Here is a 14,610-nt window from a genome sequence, read left to right as displayed (position 1 = left end):
TCAATTCTGATGCTATTGGTTCAGGTCGGCTGTTTTTATTCCTTCTCCCTTTTTAAAATGTAAAAATGAACTTGCACTCAACCGAAGACTATATTAGCCTTCCAAGAATTCAGGTTTTATATTCTGTACCTTTTTGTTAAATGTCAATTTGTCGGACCTTTTCACCCCTTCCCCCACATTTCCTTTTCTGTACCCCATTTCTCTCCCCCTCCCCCTACACCCCCCAAAAGATACTGTAAGTTCTATAGACCTAAAGCGTACGTCACTAGGAGTGGTACCCTGAGGCCATTATAACGTACCAAGTAAGTCATTGGGTTTAGCTAGTTTTCAAGAAGGCTTTTGCAATTGGGGCCCTGACCACAAACTAAACAGAAGTAGAGTACCCTCCTTTTCCATTAACCAGGAGGAGGAAGCAAATGTACAATTGCTAGGGCGAGTGTGTCCGTGGTCAGAGGTGGCAGTACCCTCTGGCATCGAAGGTGTTACATATAACATTACCTGCTTGAATTCCTTAATATACACACACACACACACACACACGAGCATTGATCATTGAGCATAGGATCATGAGCATTTTTCGTACTTTACATTTTGTGATCTTTTTCACAATCAAAACTATAGTTTGATCAATTTTACCGAGGGTGGTTTTGCACAGGGCCATTTTAATGAATGCCCTATATATGTACAGTGGCTGACAGTAGAGCATGCAGGTTTTTCCTTTAAGCCAAGAACAGTATGTACTTCTAGCCTGAACTGATATGTACATCACTAATCTGTCACAACAGACATTTTGCCTTTGCCTCCTAGCAAACAAATTAACCTCGGAGAAACTGCTTATTTGTGAAGCTTCTGCTGCTTACATTCTCAATCATTTGTTTCTTCGGATGTACATAATTTAATAGTTGTAACTCTTTCTTATTTATTTTTTCCTATCCTTTGCAGTGCAGTATAACGTTTTGTATGACAGGCTAGTTCTTAAAGGAGCAATCCATGCAATATCGTGTGTGTGTGTGTGTGTGTGTGTGTGTGTGTGTGTGTGTGTGTGTGTGTGTGTGTGTGTGTGTGTGTGTGTGTGTGTGTGTGTGTGTGTGTGTGTGTGTGTGTGTGTACACACGATGTCCGCAGCACTCTCAAAATAGAAAAAGGATTATTTAATCTTAGAAAATCATCAGGCAATCACACAAACTCCAGAGCGACGTACGTTTCAGACCACAAGGTCTTTTCTCAAGCTTGAGAAATAATTAAATAATCCTTTTTCTATTTTGTGTGTGCTGCGGACTTCATATTTTTGTGTAACTAACAGACTGGTTGGTGTTCCCTGTCTATCTGCTAGCACCTGGATCAATAAGTATATATTATTTCTGTGGTTTATGGTTCTTTGTATGTGTGCACCCAGCAGCTTCAGTGTGTGTGTGTGTGTGTGTGTGTGTGTGTGTATACAGTAGGGCCCCGCTCATACGGCGGGTTCCGTTCCAGGCCGCCGCTGTAAAGCGGGGCCCTACTGTACTGTACTGTATTGTTTCTTTGAAAAAAGAGATGCAGAGCTGTAAACCGACTGTTTCGCTGACAAATGGCATCTGCACTAAAACTGTTTAGTGATAGCCGGATAATTTGCTGCTGTGCACGGCATGCCGAAAATCGCCGGGAAAACGGAACAAGCGCCGAACCTAATGAATATAGGTATACATTGGAAACGCCATATGATCGGAACGCCGTAAAGCAGGGCCCTGCTGTATGCATGCACGCCCGCACACATACACACACACGGCCGCCAACAGGGGGGGACAAAGGGCGGCGCCAGGTAATTAAATACTTTTTTTTTTAAATTAAAATTTAAATGTCCCCGATTTTCCCCATGTGCAGAGCCGAGGTCCCGGTGCGCATGCGCAGGGCAAGCAGGGTGTCCGGCCTGCTGCCTGTGGTCCGCTTTCCCCCCCCCCCCTGCTCCCGATGGGCGGGGGGGAGAGAAGAGTCACCCAGTCACGTCACCCACCCAGTCACGGTCACCCACCCACTCACTAAAGTCACTAACCCACCCCACCCACTCACTAAAGTCACCCACCCGGTCGCTCGGTCACTCACCCGGTCGGTCGGTCAGTTACTCACCCACCCAGACAGTCAGTCACTCACCCAGGCAGTCACCTGTCTTTTGTTTAACATATAAAAATAAACAGATTGCATTGTAATGTTTTTTTCCGTATTACAATAAGAAGAAAACAGTTAAGTAAAAGTTGCGCGCTAAAAAAAATAATTCTGTGGTAGGTGTGCTGTGGGTTCGGGTGGCGGGGGGGGGAGGGATCCCTGCCCTGCCTTGCTATGCTCCTTTCATTTGTCCTGGGCCCCATGATTTCTGTTGGCGGCCCTGTGTGTGATTGTGTGTCTGTCAAGTGAAACACACTATACTAACAACTTTAAAATAGTCAATTATCCCGTAATTTAAAGTAAAAGTAAAGTAAATTCAGCATACAAACAGAAATTACAACTCCTCTCCGTTTCAGCCTTCCCCCTTGCTCTTGTCTCCGCCCCTCTGCCTTCCCCCTTGCCTGACGTCACTTCCGTTGTAGCCAGAGCCGTCCCCAAAACTCAAATGACAACTTTCACGACGAGTAACGTCATCAGTAGCCGGCACTATAAGCACAGCCTAAGGATCAATTGAAGATGCTGAGATACACTGACTGAAGGATTGATTGAAACGGACAGGCAGCCATTTAGTGAACCCTGGGAAACAGGATTTTGATCGATCATGGGCTAATGTATAGATCGTAAAAAAAGAAAAATTTCAATTAAAAAAGTGAAAAAATAGAAAGGTAACATGTTATCCTGTAATATTTTAGGGAAATCTGGTCCTGTGATATTATGGAATTGGTTATATGAACCCATTGTCTTTTTGGACGCATTCATCTGCAGAACCTGACTTACTTTCAAATAATCCTGTGGTAACAATTAAAAACCAAACAACTCTTCAATGGGAAAAAAAGTATTTATATTATTATTTCTTAACCCCTTTAATGCGGGATGGGCTAGCGGTGCATTACTAAGCGGTATGCAGCCCACCACCTCCAGCAGTTAAGATGTTAAACAAATACACATATATTGGTGTATAAAGGTCAAAAGAAAACGTTTTCACACCAGTCTTTATAAAATAAAAAGTTCTTTATTCAGTATATCAAATTAGATATGTTGAATAAAGGAGTTATTTTAGAAAGACTGGTGTGCCTCAGTTTGCATTGGATCTGGAATCCGCACAGGAGCAGTGCCTCTGTGATGCACCCAACATTTACTTGTGGGAAACCATGATATACAAGACTGGCACATTGGGAGAATGCACACTTTAGCAGTGACTGGTGTACAGAATTGCCTTCAAATTGTGGGAAGGCAATTCTTAAATGTCCCTGGAACATTTTTGCTCTCAATGAAAGTAATTTTAATAAAGCATTCATCCACAGAATTCATCCATTTTAAATAGAAGCTTTTGGATGTGTTCCCGATGCCTTACTGGTGACAACCTTAGTGACGAGTTGTAAGGATATTTTGTAAAGTACTTGGGTTTAGTTACACTAATCATTTGATATTAAATGTAATAGGTGATTTATATCAGTAATTATAATAATTATTACTATTTCTAATTGCACCCAAAGCTCTGCAAGATATTACTATGTTGTTCACATAGGGAGTTTGCTGTTTCAAGTCTAGGTGCAGATTGTTTGGCAAGGAAGAGATTTAATTAGATTAGAGATTTGCATGTTAATCTATTACCTAAAGAACATTTAATAGTTGACTTTTTTCTTTTTACTTTGTTTTGTAGTTCTGCATCAAAACACATAGGGAAAGAACTTGGTAACACAGAAGAAAACAAGAAGCTGGAAGAAAACAATCACAAATCAGAAGCCTAAGAATTGTATACACAGCAAAGTACTCAAGGTGGGTGTGGAATGCTATAATTCAGTTTACTTGACCTGCACTGTAATTTGCACCAAAAAAAAAACTGAGGCATTCGACAAAATATGTCTAATCCCAGAGCAAAAAGCTAAACGTCTTCCTTAGAGAATAACGACAAGTTTTCAGAACAGACGTGTGTGTGTGTGTGTGTGTGTGTGTGTGTGTGTGTGTGTGTGTGTGTGTGTGTGTGTGTGTGTGTGTGTGTGTGTGTGTGTGTGTGTGTGTGTGTGTGTGTGTGTGTGTGTGTGTGTGTGTGTGTGTGTGTGTGTGTGTGTGTGTGTGTGTGTGTGTGTGTGTATTTTGTGTGTCTACACAAATGCATTTTATTTATTTTTAAAGTGAATCTAGACTAGAAGTTTAAAGGCTAATAGTAAAAAACACAAAAATAAAATCCGCTATTAAAATGTTGACAAATTTAAATGGTTGTTGGCCTTACATGCAAACCATATTTTTTTTAAATACTTTTTAATCATTCACTGTTCTCGAACAATATTTATTTTGAATGTGTTTCTAACGGGCTGCTCACCAAGAAAACTCTGCGTTTGAGTGTGTGTAGGAATTTAGAGAGGACATCCAGCTCAGACTTACAACCGGGACAAATATTTATCTAAATGTTATATTTTCTGTGCCTCTTAAAGCAGCTGTCCAAGCTGATGTTTCTTCCCCCCCACCCCCTTCTTAATATGTGCATCAGTACAATCTATACAATAAGTAATTAGCTACGTTGCCGATCGATCCGTTCTCCTGTGATCGATTGGCGAAGATTCGGCTCGGGGGTTCACTAAATGGCTGTCAGTGCAGCAGAATAGGACCAAAGATGCAAAGTTCTGTGAGGAAGATCACGTGACCAGGCAGTCACTAGATACAACTGATGCCATGCTAGAGAGAGCAGGGCTCAAAAAGGGGTGTGCAAGAGCCTGTTTCAGAAGAGGAAGGGGATGTGACTTTGTAAAGGGTTTCTATAGAAATAAAAAATGCTACTTAAATTATAATACATAAAAAATTTCATTCAGAGTTGTAGCAAAAAAATTTTATCCAAAAAAACAAGTATTTTTTCATAGTACAGAACTGAATTGGTGATCTATTACAGGGAAAGAGCTGAATAGCTCTAACATTGTACGGTCTGCTTTGTAATGAATCCCTGATGACTGCACATTTTAGAATTGCTGCAGTGACCTTTTTGTGGTCAGGTATGAGCCCCTAACAAAAGCAGAGCATATGTTGGTCTGGACCTAGCTTTGGATCGTTTTTAAACATATATTTTGAGACTGACATTCAAAATGGCAAAGGTACAAAGCGGAGCATAGTTCCTTGCCAAATAGGATTGCACTTTTAAAATCAACAGCAAGGGCTCGCCTCACTAGCATTTACAAAGCCTCTGCTGGAGGTTACCATGGTATTGTACTTTCTCAATTGCTTGAAATGCTTACTCTTTGTGTAGTGCATGAGGAAATTGTTCTTTGAGTAGAGATACTGAAGCATAGTACATACATAACAAGAAGTGGACTGAAGCAGTTTCTGAAGACTTGTCCTTTCACTGTAGCAATTAGCAATCTAATATTGCACAGAGACTAGCAGATTGCATTCATCCTAACAATTACCGTGGGCCCACTCGAGGTGTGTTCTAGCTCAAGCACAACTCCTTTCTGATAGGACATTTAGGACTTGGGTTGCCTTTAGTTAAGATCCTACCTACTGTATTAAGGCATTGGATCATCCTGAGATATGAGTAGCAGACTTTGACCTAGACCAGAATGGATATCGGGAGAAAAGCTTGACTGGTTCTGATAGCAGTTGGTCTATGCTTTATCTTCCATTTCAATTCAACTACAGTGTAGATACTTCTTGCATGGTTGGAATTGTACACTCCCTTTATTCACTCCTAATTATCCACCTCCTGCTCTGTGCCAACAGAATGAATGAGGGAAGGTACAGGGGAACTGGGACCTGTGATAAATAATTTGCTTTCCTTCGCTGTATAAATTATACCAGCTTGTCGGGGCTGTAAATTGGTTGCTATTTAATTTTAATTCTACCTAAAGCCACAAAGGGCAATTTTAAAAATGCATAGCAACACCAACACAGGATGGAGCGAAATAGCACTCACAATGGTCCCTTTTCATCGCCCACATAGAATCCTAATTAGACGGGAAAGTGTTTATCTACAGAAAGCAGTTACGTAGTAGATGAGGTTGAAAAGAGACATGGCCACCAAGTTCAACCTATCTTTTATTTAAACATATCATAACATTATTGCAATCAGGCTACCAAGAAAGCCGATGGGCAACATTTTTTCAAAACAAACATTGAGAACATTTATAGTGACCATGAACACACTTACACACTGAAGTTGTCCACCTCCCAAATTGCTATTGTAATAATACCTCCAGTATTCTTTGTTTATACTAATTGAATTGTTTTTCCATTTGTAGGGAAAACATAATGACCAGTTTGAAGCATGAACGTGGATTGTAATTATGGCATATACGAAGAAGCTACAACTATTCCTGGTTCGTGTATTAAACAATTGTACCAAGTTCTCACCGGATTATAAGAAAAAATATCTCAAGTAAAGGATCAACAAAAAACGATTTCAACAGCCATGATGATAGCTTACTTACCATGTTGTGTTCTGTTATTTTTTTATGTAAATGTCTGCACTGAAATTTTTCGTTTGCCTTTTATGTAAATTTTTTTACGTAGCTATTTTTATACACTGTAAGGCTTTGTTCTGGGAGTTGCTGTTAATCGGATATATCGTGTAATGTTATTATTTTTATGACAGTTTGATGCGCAGGTACATTTCTAATTCTGGTTGCTATCCGTAAACCATTTCAAAGGTAATCACTTGAAATGGAACATGACAGTTTCAGAATAATGTAGAGAATTGTTTCAGGGCACAAGATCATTTTTTTCTCCCCCCTATATAATCTGCAAATAATCAATGTAGTACAAATAATGAATTAACTAGAAACTGGTTCATAGTACAAGCTTCTTAAATGGTTCCCTAAGGAATATGCAACACAGTTCTGTATATCAACAGACAGGCATGTTTGTCACAAATTACCTATTTTACCGATAGCATATCAGAAATAATGAAACTGATTATCATATTCCCATAATTTATGAATGACTGGAATTTAGATTTTTGTATTTTTGTTTTGTTTTTGTTATCCACTGCCTTATAACTTACAGTTTCGAAAAACCATATACTTTACAACAATATATATATATATATATATAGCTACAGTGGTCAATACAAAAGCTGCATTTTTCCATGCAGTGTACATAGGGTTAATTAAAGGACCTGTCCCATTTAATTTATAATCTGTACTTAATAATTTTTTGGAAACTGCCTTTATCTTGGCTACATATTTAATTGCAGTTTCCTGCTAAATTACAAAACAAAAATATCTTTGCAGGGTAAATTAAATGGATGTCATTGCTTTAGCTCTAAAACTCCATCTTCAATGTATTTCATAAATTGTTTTTCGTCCGCATAAACACAGATTAGTATTATTTTTTTTAGATTTTACTTTACGGTTCATATTTTGGCTTTTGTGAATAATTTAAAAAGTGATTAGCATTATCCTAAATTATGAAACAAATGTGTAAAGTGCAGAAAACCTGTTACAGTACATGGCTAAGTGCTTCTGCTACACAGATTTGTTTTTAATATATTTTGCAAGTGGTGTTGCAGTTTTAAAGAGAGAAGCATTGAGCAACTCTAGTTCAATTTGAAAAAGTGTCCCTTTGCAGCTCAGAGCAGCTTTTAGCACTGTGCAGTTTTACAGATTTCATGCTTGTGACATTTGCTTAGCAGTGCTTTGCAGCCCTTTCCAGCACTGAAGCGGCAAAATGACACAGATTTTATTTTCATTTTGTATTAACCACTACAAATAGTGAATGCACCTTCATATAATTTTGTGTTAACTGGTACATAATTTATCGACCATTATCTAAACAATAAAATACCTAAGTATTGTTTTGTTACATTTAAAATGTGCAACTTTATAACATTTTGACTCTTCAAGGCACCTCAACAAGGTGTTGTAAATGGAAGTCCGCTCTAATGTAAGCATCATGAGAAGTTTGCAGAGGATCGACTAAACTAGAAATGTAATGTATAGTTCTGAGAATGTGTGTAGAAAAAAAAATACAAAATAGTCAGTGTGTTGGTTCTCAGGAAATCCAAAGCAGAATGTCAGATGAGTGTGTTGTTCACAAATCACTTTGGGTTTTAAAAAGATGTCATATTTTTTTGTACCTTTATTTCAGTATTTTTTTTCTTCTCTTGATATCTTCTGAGTTTACCTTAATACAGTGGTTACAAACTCCAGTCCTCAGGAACACCCAACAGGCCAGGTTTTAAGGATATTGCTGCTTGAGCACAGCTGGCTGTCATGTTGTGCTGAAGCAGGAATATCCTTAAAATCTGGCATGGGGGTTCTTGAGGACCGGAGTTATAATCACTGTCTTAGTGGACTTGCTAATTAAGAATTGCACACATGTAAGAAAACGGTAATCGACACGACATCATTTTTTTTTTTTAGATTAACTGTTTTAAAGGAACCAAGATACAGCAGAGTTGCTAATTGTATACATACTGTAGATGTGACTGGTTATTGACCATGTTAACATGAGTATTGTGGGATTATTGCACCAGACAAGCCTAGTTCTTACAACTTCCTGTGGTTTGTATATACTTAAGCTGCATAGCAACCTTGCAATGCTATTAAGTGACACCGATGATGCACTTTTTTGGCTATTGTATAAGATTGACCTGTTTTTATATTACCTATATTTGTAATAGCATAATACTGGCAAAAAAAGTACATAGTACACATAAAAGAGGAACAGACAATGCACCTAGGCAAAAATTATTTGTTTTAAAACAATTTTTTATGGTATATGACAAAGGTGTATTTAAAGCAGAAATCTGCCCCATTCACTTCTAAACATCGTTAACTGGAGGAGCCTGAAAACTGAACTGGGCTTACCACTCATTTTGCCACTGGTAGCAAAGATGCCAACCTGTTCCTGTGCCCCCTGCTCCCATATGCCCCCTTCATCCACCCTCTATAACATGCAGCAGTACAGCTATGAATTCTGGGGCATGATTGCCTCTTGAAAAATGTTAATTCATAGTATCATTCCCTGAACGTGTTGACGTTCCCTTATGTGCCAATCCATACGCCATTCAGAGAACGTAGTAAAGACATCTGTTTTAAAGAATTGGAACGGGGGGGGGGGGTTCTTGTACTAAACTGCTATTTCTTGCTCCTGGGACCCCCACAATTCCCAGGCCTAGTTACCGATACTTCTTTAGGGGATTTAAATGACCATTCAATAGAAGGTCCCAACCAATGACATTGCAGCATCCAGGACTCGTGAAATTTGTTGGTCATTTTGTTTCTCCTGGAGAGAACTTTAAAACCGGTAACTGGGTACCCCTGAGATAAAAAATAGCGTGGTTTAGCTCCCAAGAACCCCCAACAGTCAGGGTTGCTGCTTTAAACACAAGCAAGATGTTTGCCAGGTAACGCAGTAGAAAGCCATTGGTGGACATTTTTCTCCCAGACAAGTATTCTGTTTTGGGCAATTACGGAGGGGGGTCCTGGGAGCTTTTGCTGGCCCAGATCATGCTACAGAGAAGAAAAAGCAATATAGATTGCTGCCTTGGCATTGTTGTTATATCATAAAAAAACTAAGTATTTTCTCATTCAGGTTTTTAACATGAAACGGGTGCAATAGCGGGTGTCACATCTGTGTATAATGTTGCTTTCACTGTCACTGGTATGATAAAAACATTACTGAATGCTTTTATAGATTAGAGTAAATCACCCACTACTTCTATTGAATTAATTTAAGTGGGATGAAAAATTGCAGATACCAATATTACGAGAGGATAAGAAACTGTTACTTGTACATTTGTAAAATGTTATGTCTGGGCAGTAATTACAGATGTGTTAATAAAAACTTACTGTAGTACATTGGCATGGATTAAATAAGTGAAACTTTCCATTAAACTTTTCACTGTATATTATAGGGGGGTCTGTTACATTGAAGTAGTCCTTGTACTATTACCACTTCAATTTTTTGTCAAGAAATTGAGCTAGTTGAGTTCAATATGTAAGCCAAAGTAAAGGGAAAAGCCAAAGTAATTTGTTTTGCATGGCTCAGCTATTAGTCTGTTGTATCTGTAAATATTGACTTTTTTTTAGTATTTTGTTATACAAAACTACAACTTAACTCCTGTTTTTTTTCCAAAATAAAACGAACACCAAAAAGTTACTTAAATACAAATATATTTTTTACTTGGAAGAGTGCTACAAAATCGTTCTACAGGTGGAAATCGCCGATATATTAGAGCAACAAAAGCAAAGAGGAAATAATACAGCTTTGTTTGAAAAGGCTTCCCATTTTACTCATATTTGGTGTATCTAAATAGCAGGTTATGTTTTAATAGCACAACTCTGTTAAAAACCACAACAGCTTTTCTGAAGTCACCAGCTTCTAGTTGCGTTTTGTTAATGAGCTACATTGTTCTTTCCCCACAGAAATACAATATGAAATACAATAATTATGTGGACAGTGACATTCGGCAGGAAATAGAGAATTCTGAACTGTAACAGTTGTAGTCAGATTAACAGCAAAGTGAACCCTCCCCATGTAAACATATAATGTTGAGGGTATCATCTACAGTATACAGGACAGTATGTTCACCATCATTGTGGATGATGTAGAAGCAGATATAATGTAGCTACTTGGAACAAAAACAAATTGCAGAAAATGTTTTTGGTATTTAAATTGAGTTAGTTTAATGGGGTTAAAAAAAAAACAATCCATCGGGTAGTTATTTTAAAAAGCTTCACATGCATTTATATTCATGGGACCTGAGTTTCTGATTAATTGAGCCATAAAAGTATTCAAAGTTCAAATAACTTTGCCAAGTACTCCCAGTAATTATCGCATGCAAATAGGTTTACAGCAGTCTCCTAATCTAAGGCTATGGAAATAAAGAGATGACTTCAGCTTTATAGTAAACACCTAAAATCTCTAAAGCTCTTCAGTTCCTCTGAAATTGCTCCGAGGGGAAGAATACTGGAACAGACCATTTTTAAAGAAAGAAAAAGCAGAATACCGTAGGAAACTAAAGGTTGTGGTTGACTAGTAAGGTTAATAGTTTGCTGTAACATTTACAGGTTTACAGTTGGATGCATTAGACATACTGCACAGTCTAAGTAACATGAGATTAGAACTGACTGCTTGGCAATCTAAATTCTTGCCACTTTTCACCTGGGTTTGGGAATGTAGAAGAACAGCGGTTCCCTCGGGTAGGGGCCGTGCATGAATAAAAACTTATTGGCTTTCATTCCATCAGCAGCATTACTGAACTGAGACTCCTCACATGCTCTTTTCTAACACATTTGCACATTACTCCTGTTTTGAAGGTATGCCGTGACAGTTCAGCAAAGCTGGCTAAATGGTGATTGCTCTTGCTCATGTCTTGCAGCCAACAGCGTTTGGATTTTTAGCATTTCCCTTGTACAGAATACAACACCCTTTTAGAAGAAAACAAAATGTACATATGTAACCAATTGCTAATGGAATTGGTTTATTTACTATAGTTAGCCAGGTACACAATCGGTGCCAAAAATAGCACCCTATTGACCAGCAAAAGGAATCCCATTGAATTTGCCCCAGGTTTGCAGCTGGCAGACTTCAGTAAAGAGACCCTTGTGTATCAACACACTGTCCACACAGTAACCAGAAAGCATACAAACTCCATAAAATTGATATCGAATACAAAAACATCCAGTACTAACAAACTGCCTTTGACATGAAATTAATGAAATCATTATTGGAAATGCATAATTTATCTCCATCTTATATGCATACAAAAAAATATCAAATACAAGCTGCCATAAACTTGTGTGATTTCTAAAACTTTGCAAACAAGTTTAAGCACTTGACCCAGATGCTAGTTTTTCAATGACAATGGTAATCGAATTGCTGATTTTGATCTTTTTTTTTGGTAGTGTGAATCTATAATGCCTACACTGCCAGAGGATATATTCTCCTAGCAGCAAAGAATGCAATCTGTTTATTTTTTGTTGTGAGTTTCATTAATTTACTGTCCTTTATTATGTATACTAACTGAATGCACACATCTATCAACAAACATTAGAGGATGTAGCTCTTGTTAGAGCATTAGTTTATAGCGATGTTTTCAGTATGGCATCATAAACATTCAGAGTTAATCCTCCATTAAATTACAGTCGTGTACAATCAGTGATGCTATTTACAGTATTAGAATCATCACTTGAATCAGTAGACAAGCTGCAGTAAACCCCATTATTTCACCATATCTCCTGTAAACAATGTTTAAGGAAAAAGTAGTGGTCTCATAGTTAACATCCATATTCTGGCAGTCCCTTTTATGATACTTTAACAGGGTTATTCTGTACAACTATCCATCTGACTTTATTAGAATTAATTTGAAACTTCAGAATCACAGGTGTGTGCTAAAAGAGCCGCACATGTAAATGATATGGAGACCCATATTTACAATGCAGTGCGATGACATAACACACTTGGCAGTTCATGCACTTTAAAGGGCTGTAAGGTAAGTGTCTAATGTCAGCATTGCATCATCAATATAGGACTGAATGTTCACTTAGGCTATTTTAAAGCCCTTTTTTGTTGAAGGATCCATTAGCAAGAATGTTGAGGCTGCCTATTATTATCATTTACCTTCATTTTCACACTAGCACTTTGGATATAAAGGTTATAAATCAGAAAACTTAGCCACTTGTATAATGGTGCCAGTTTCCTCATATATGTTATAAAGATCAAGTCTGTGCGATTACAAGCATCATTTATGGTTTCCTGCAAAAATATTTATATTTTAACAGTACTTCAATTTGTTTGTTTGCTGTATTTTTGGGAGTGATCCCATCTTTACACACTTAAGTATTCATCATTTTGTTCTACCCTGGTTTGATTACTTACAGTACCTGATGCTGTTTGAGCTTGAACCACTATGTAGCCATTATCACAGGTGTTCATCATTTGCTCCCACACTGGTTTAGTAGATAAGAATGTGCTCTGCAGAAGGATTTTGGGACTACAGACAAATGATCATTGGATGACTTTCCCCAGTAGAGACTGAAGCTTAACCTGCAATTAATGAAGGATTCAGTGGTGTCTACTAGAGCAACACATACCAAGTCACATTGAGACTACCATGAAGTTCCAGTTGCATATTTTCAAAAGCACATACAATGTGATAAGTTTGTGTGATAACATGACAAAGTTAACCCAGTTATTTAACGTGTAATAAATGTGTTAATGAAATGCAAAAGTCATTAAGCCTGTCTAATGCAAGTTGATAACCTTGCAGGAATCTCCAATGGCATATTTGGTGCTTAGGTGCACGTCTCTATGGATGTAGTCCCAATTAGCAACAGGAAAGGATTTTTTTTTTTTTTTTTAATCCGTGCAAGTCGCAAAGATTTAACCCAATAAACCACTGCCAGTATTTCACTTTGATCCAGGTGGCTGCAATTTTAAATATATACATACATGCATAAAGTGGTGTGAAACAGTTTGTGAACCCTTTAGGATTTTCAAATATTTCCAACCTAAAATGTTATTAGATCTTAATCTAAATTGTAATAATAGATGACGATAACTTGATCCTTTTTCAACATTCAATATCCACGTATGGAAAAAGTATGTGAACCTTTAGATTCAGTACCTGGTGGCAGCCCCTTTAGCAGCAATGACTTCAACTACATGTTTCGTTTACCTGCTGGTCAGTCACACATTGGTTTTGAGAAACTTTGACCAATTCCTCCTTACAGAACTGCTTCAACTCAGTGACATTTCAGGGCTTCCTTTAATGGATAGCTCACTTCAGGTCATGCCACAACATTTCGATGAGGTTTCGGTCCGGACTTTGACTAGGCCATTCTAAAACATGGCATTTAATCTGCAGCCATTATTTTGTAGATCTGCTTGTATGTTTAGGATAATTGTCGTGCTGCATGATCAACTTTCGCTTCAGCTCACAGACGGCCTGATATTGCCCTCTAGAATCTTCTGATACAATGCAGAATTCTTGGTTGTCAATTATGGCAAGCCGTCCAGGTCCTGAGAGCACCACCACACTCCAACTCACATGCTTGAAGGTTAGGATGAGGTTCTTCTGTTCGAATGCAGTGTTTGGTTTACGCCAAACATAATTTTTCTCATTGAGGCAAAAAAGTTCTACCTCTTGACTCTTCTGTCCAGAGAACATTGTTCCAGAAGGTTTATGGATCATCTATGTGTTCTTTGGTGAACGTCAGATGGGCAGCAATGTTCTTTTTAGAGAGCAGTGGTTTCTTCCTTTCTATCCTTCCATGAACATCCTTGTTCAGTTTTTTTCTGATACTAAGTCATGAACACACAATAGCCAAGGTGAGAGTGGCCAGCAGATCCTTGGATGTTATTCTGGGGTTCTTTGTGACTTTTCTGGATGATTTGCCAGTTCTTGGAGAGATTTTGGTAGGATGACTGCTCCTGGGTAGAGTGACTGTGGTCTTAAACTTTCTCCATTTGTTGACAATATGTCTGTTAGTGGATTGGTGGAGCCTCGCATCCTTAGAAATGGTTTTGTAACCC

At 38.1% G+C, this 14,610-nt stretch overlaps 1 protein-coding gene across 1 annotated transcript in view; it reads left to right on the top strand.

Annotated features, from left to right (window-relative positions):
• Positions 1–9,930, top strand: part of ALCAM (activated leukocyte cell adhesion molecule) — a 92,191-nt gene extending 82,261 nt beyond the window's left edge. The window contains exons 15-16 of the mRNA XM_075590097.1: positions 3,806–3,921; positions 6,372–9,930. Coding sequence (XP_075446212.1) covers positions 3,806–3,893 — 88 coding nt within the window. The 3' untranslated portion in view covers positions 3,894–3,921; positions 6,372–9,930. The remainder of the gene's footprint in view (positions 1–3,805; positions 3,922–6,371) is intronic.
• The last annotated feature ends 4,680 nt before the right edge of the window (positions 9,931–14,610 follow it).

Source organism: Ascaphus truei, chromosome 3 (assembly GCF_040206685.1).
Source record: "Ascaphus truei isolate aAscTru1 chromosome 3, aAscTru1.hap1, whole genome shotgun sequence".
NCBI lineage: Eukaryota > Metazoa > Chordata > Amphibia > Anura > Ascaphidae > Ascaphus > Ascaphus truei.
The sequence above is the reverse complement of the archived record's forward strand: the minus strand, read 5'-3'. Positions and strand labels throughout refer to the sequence as shown.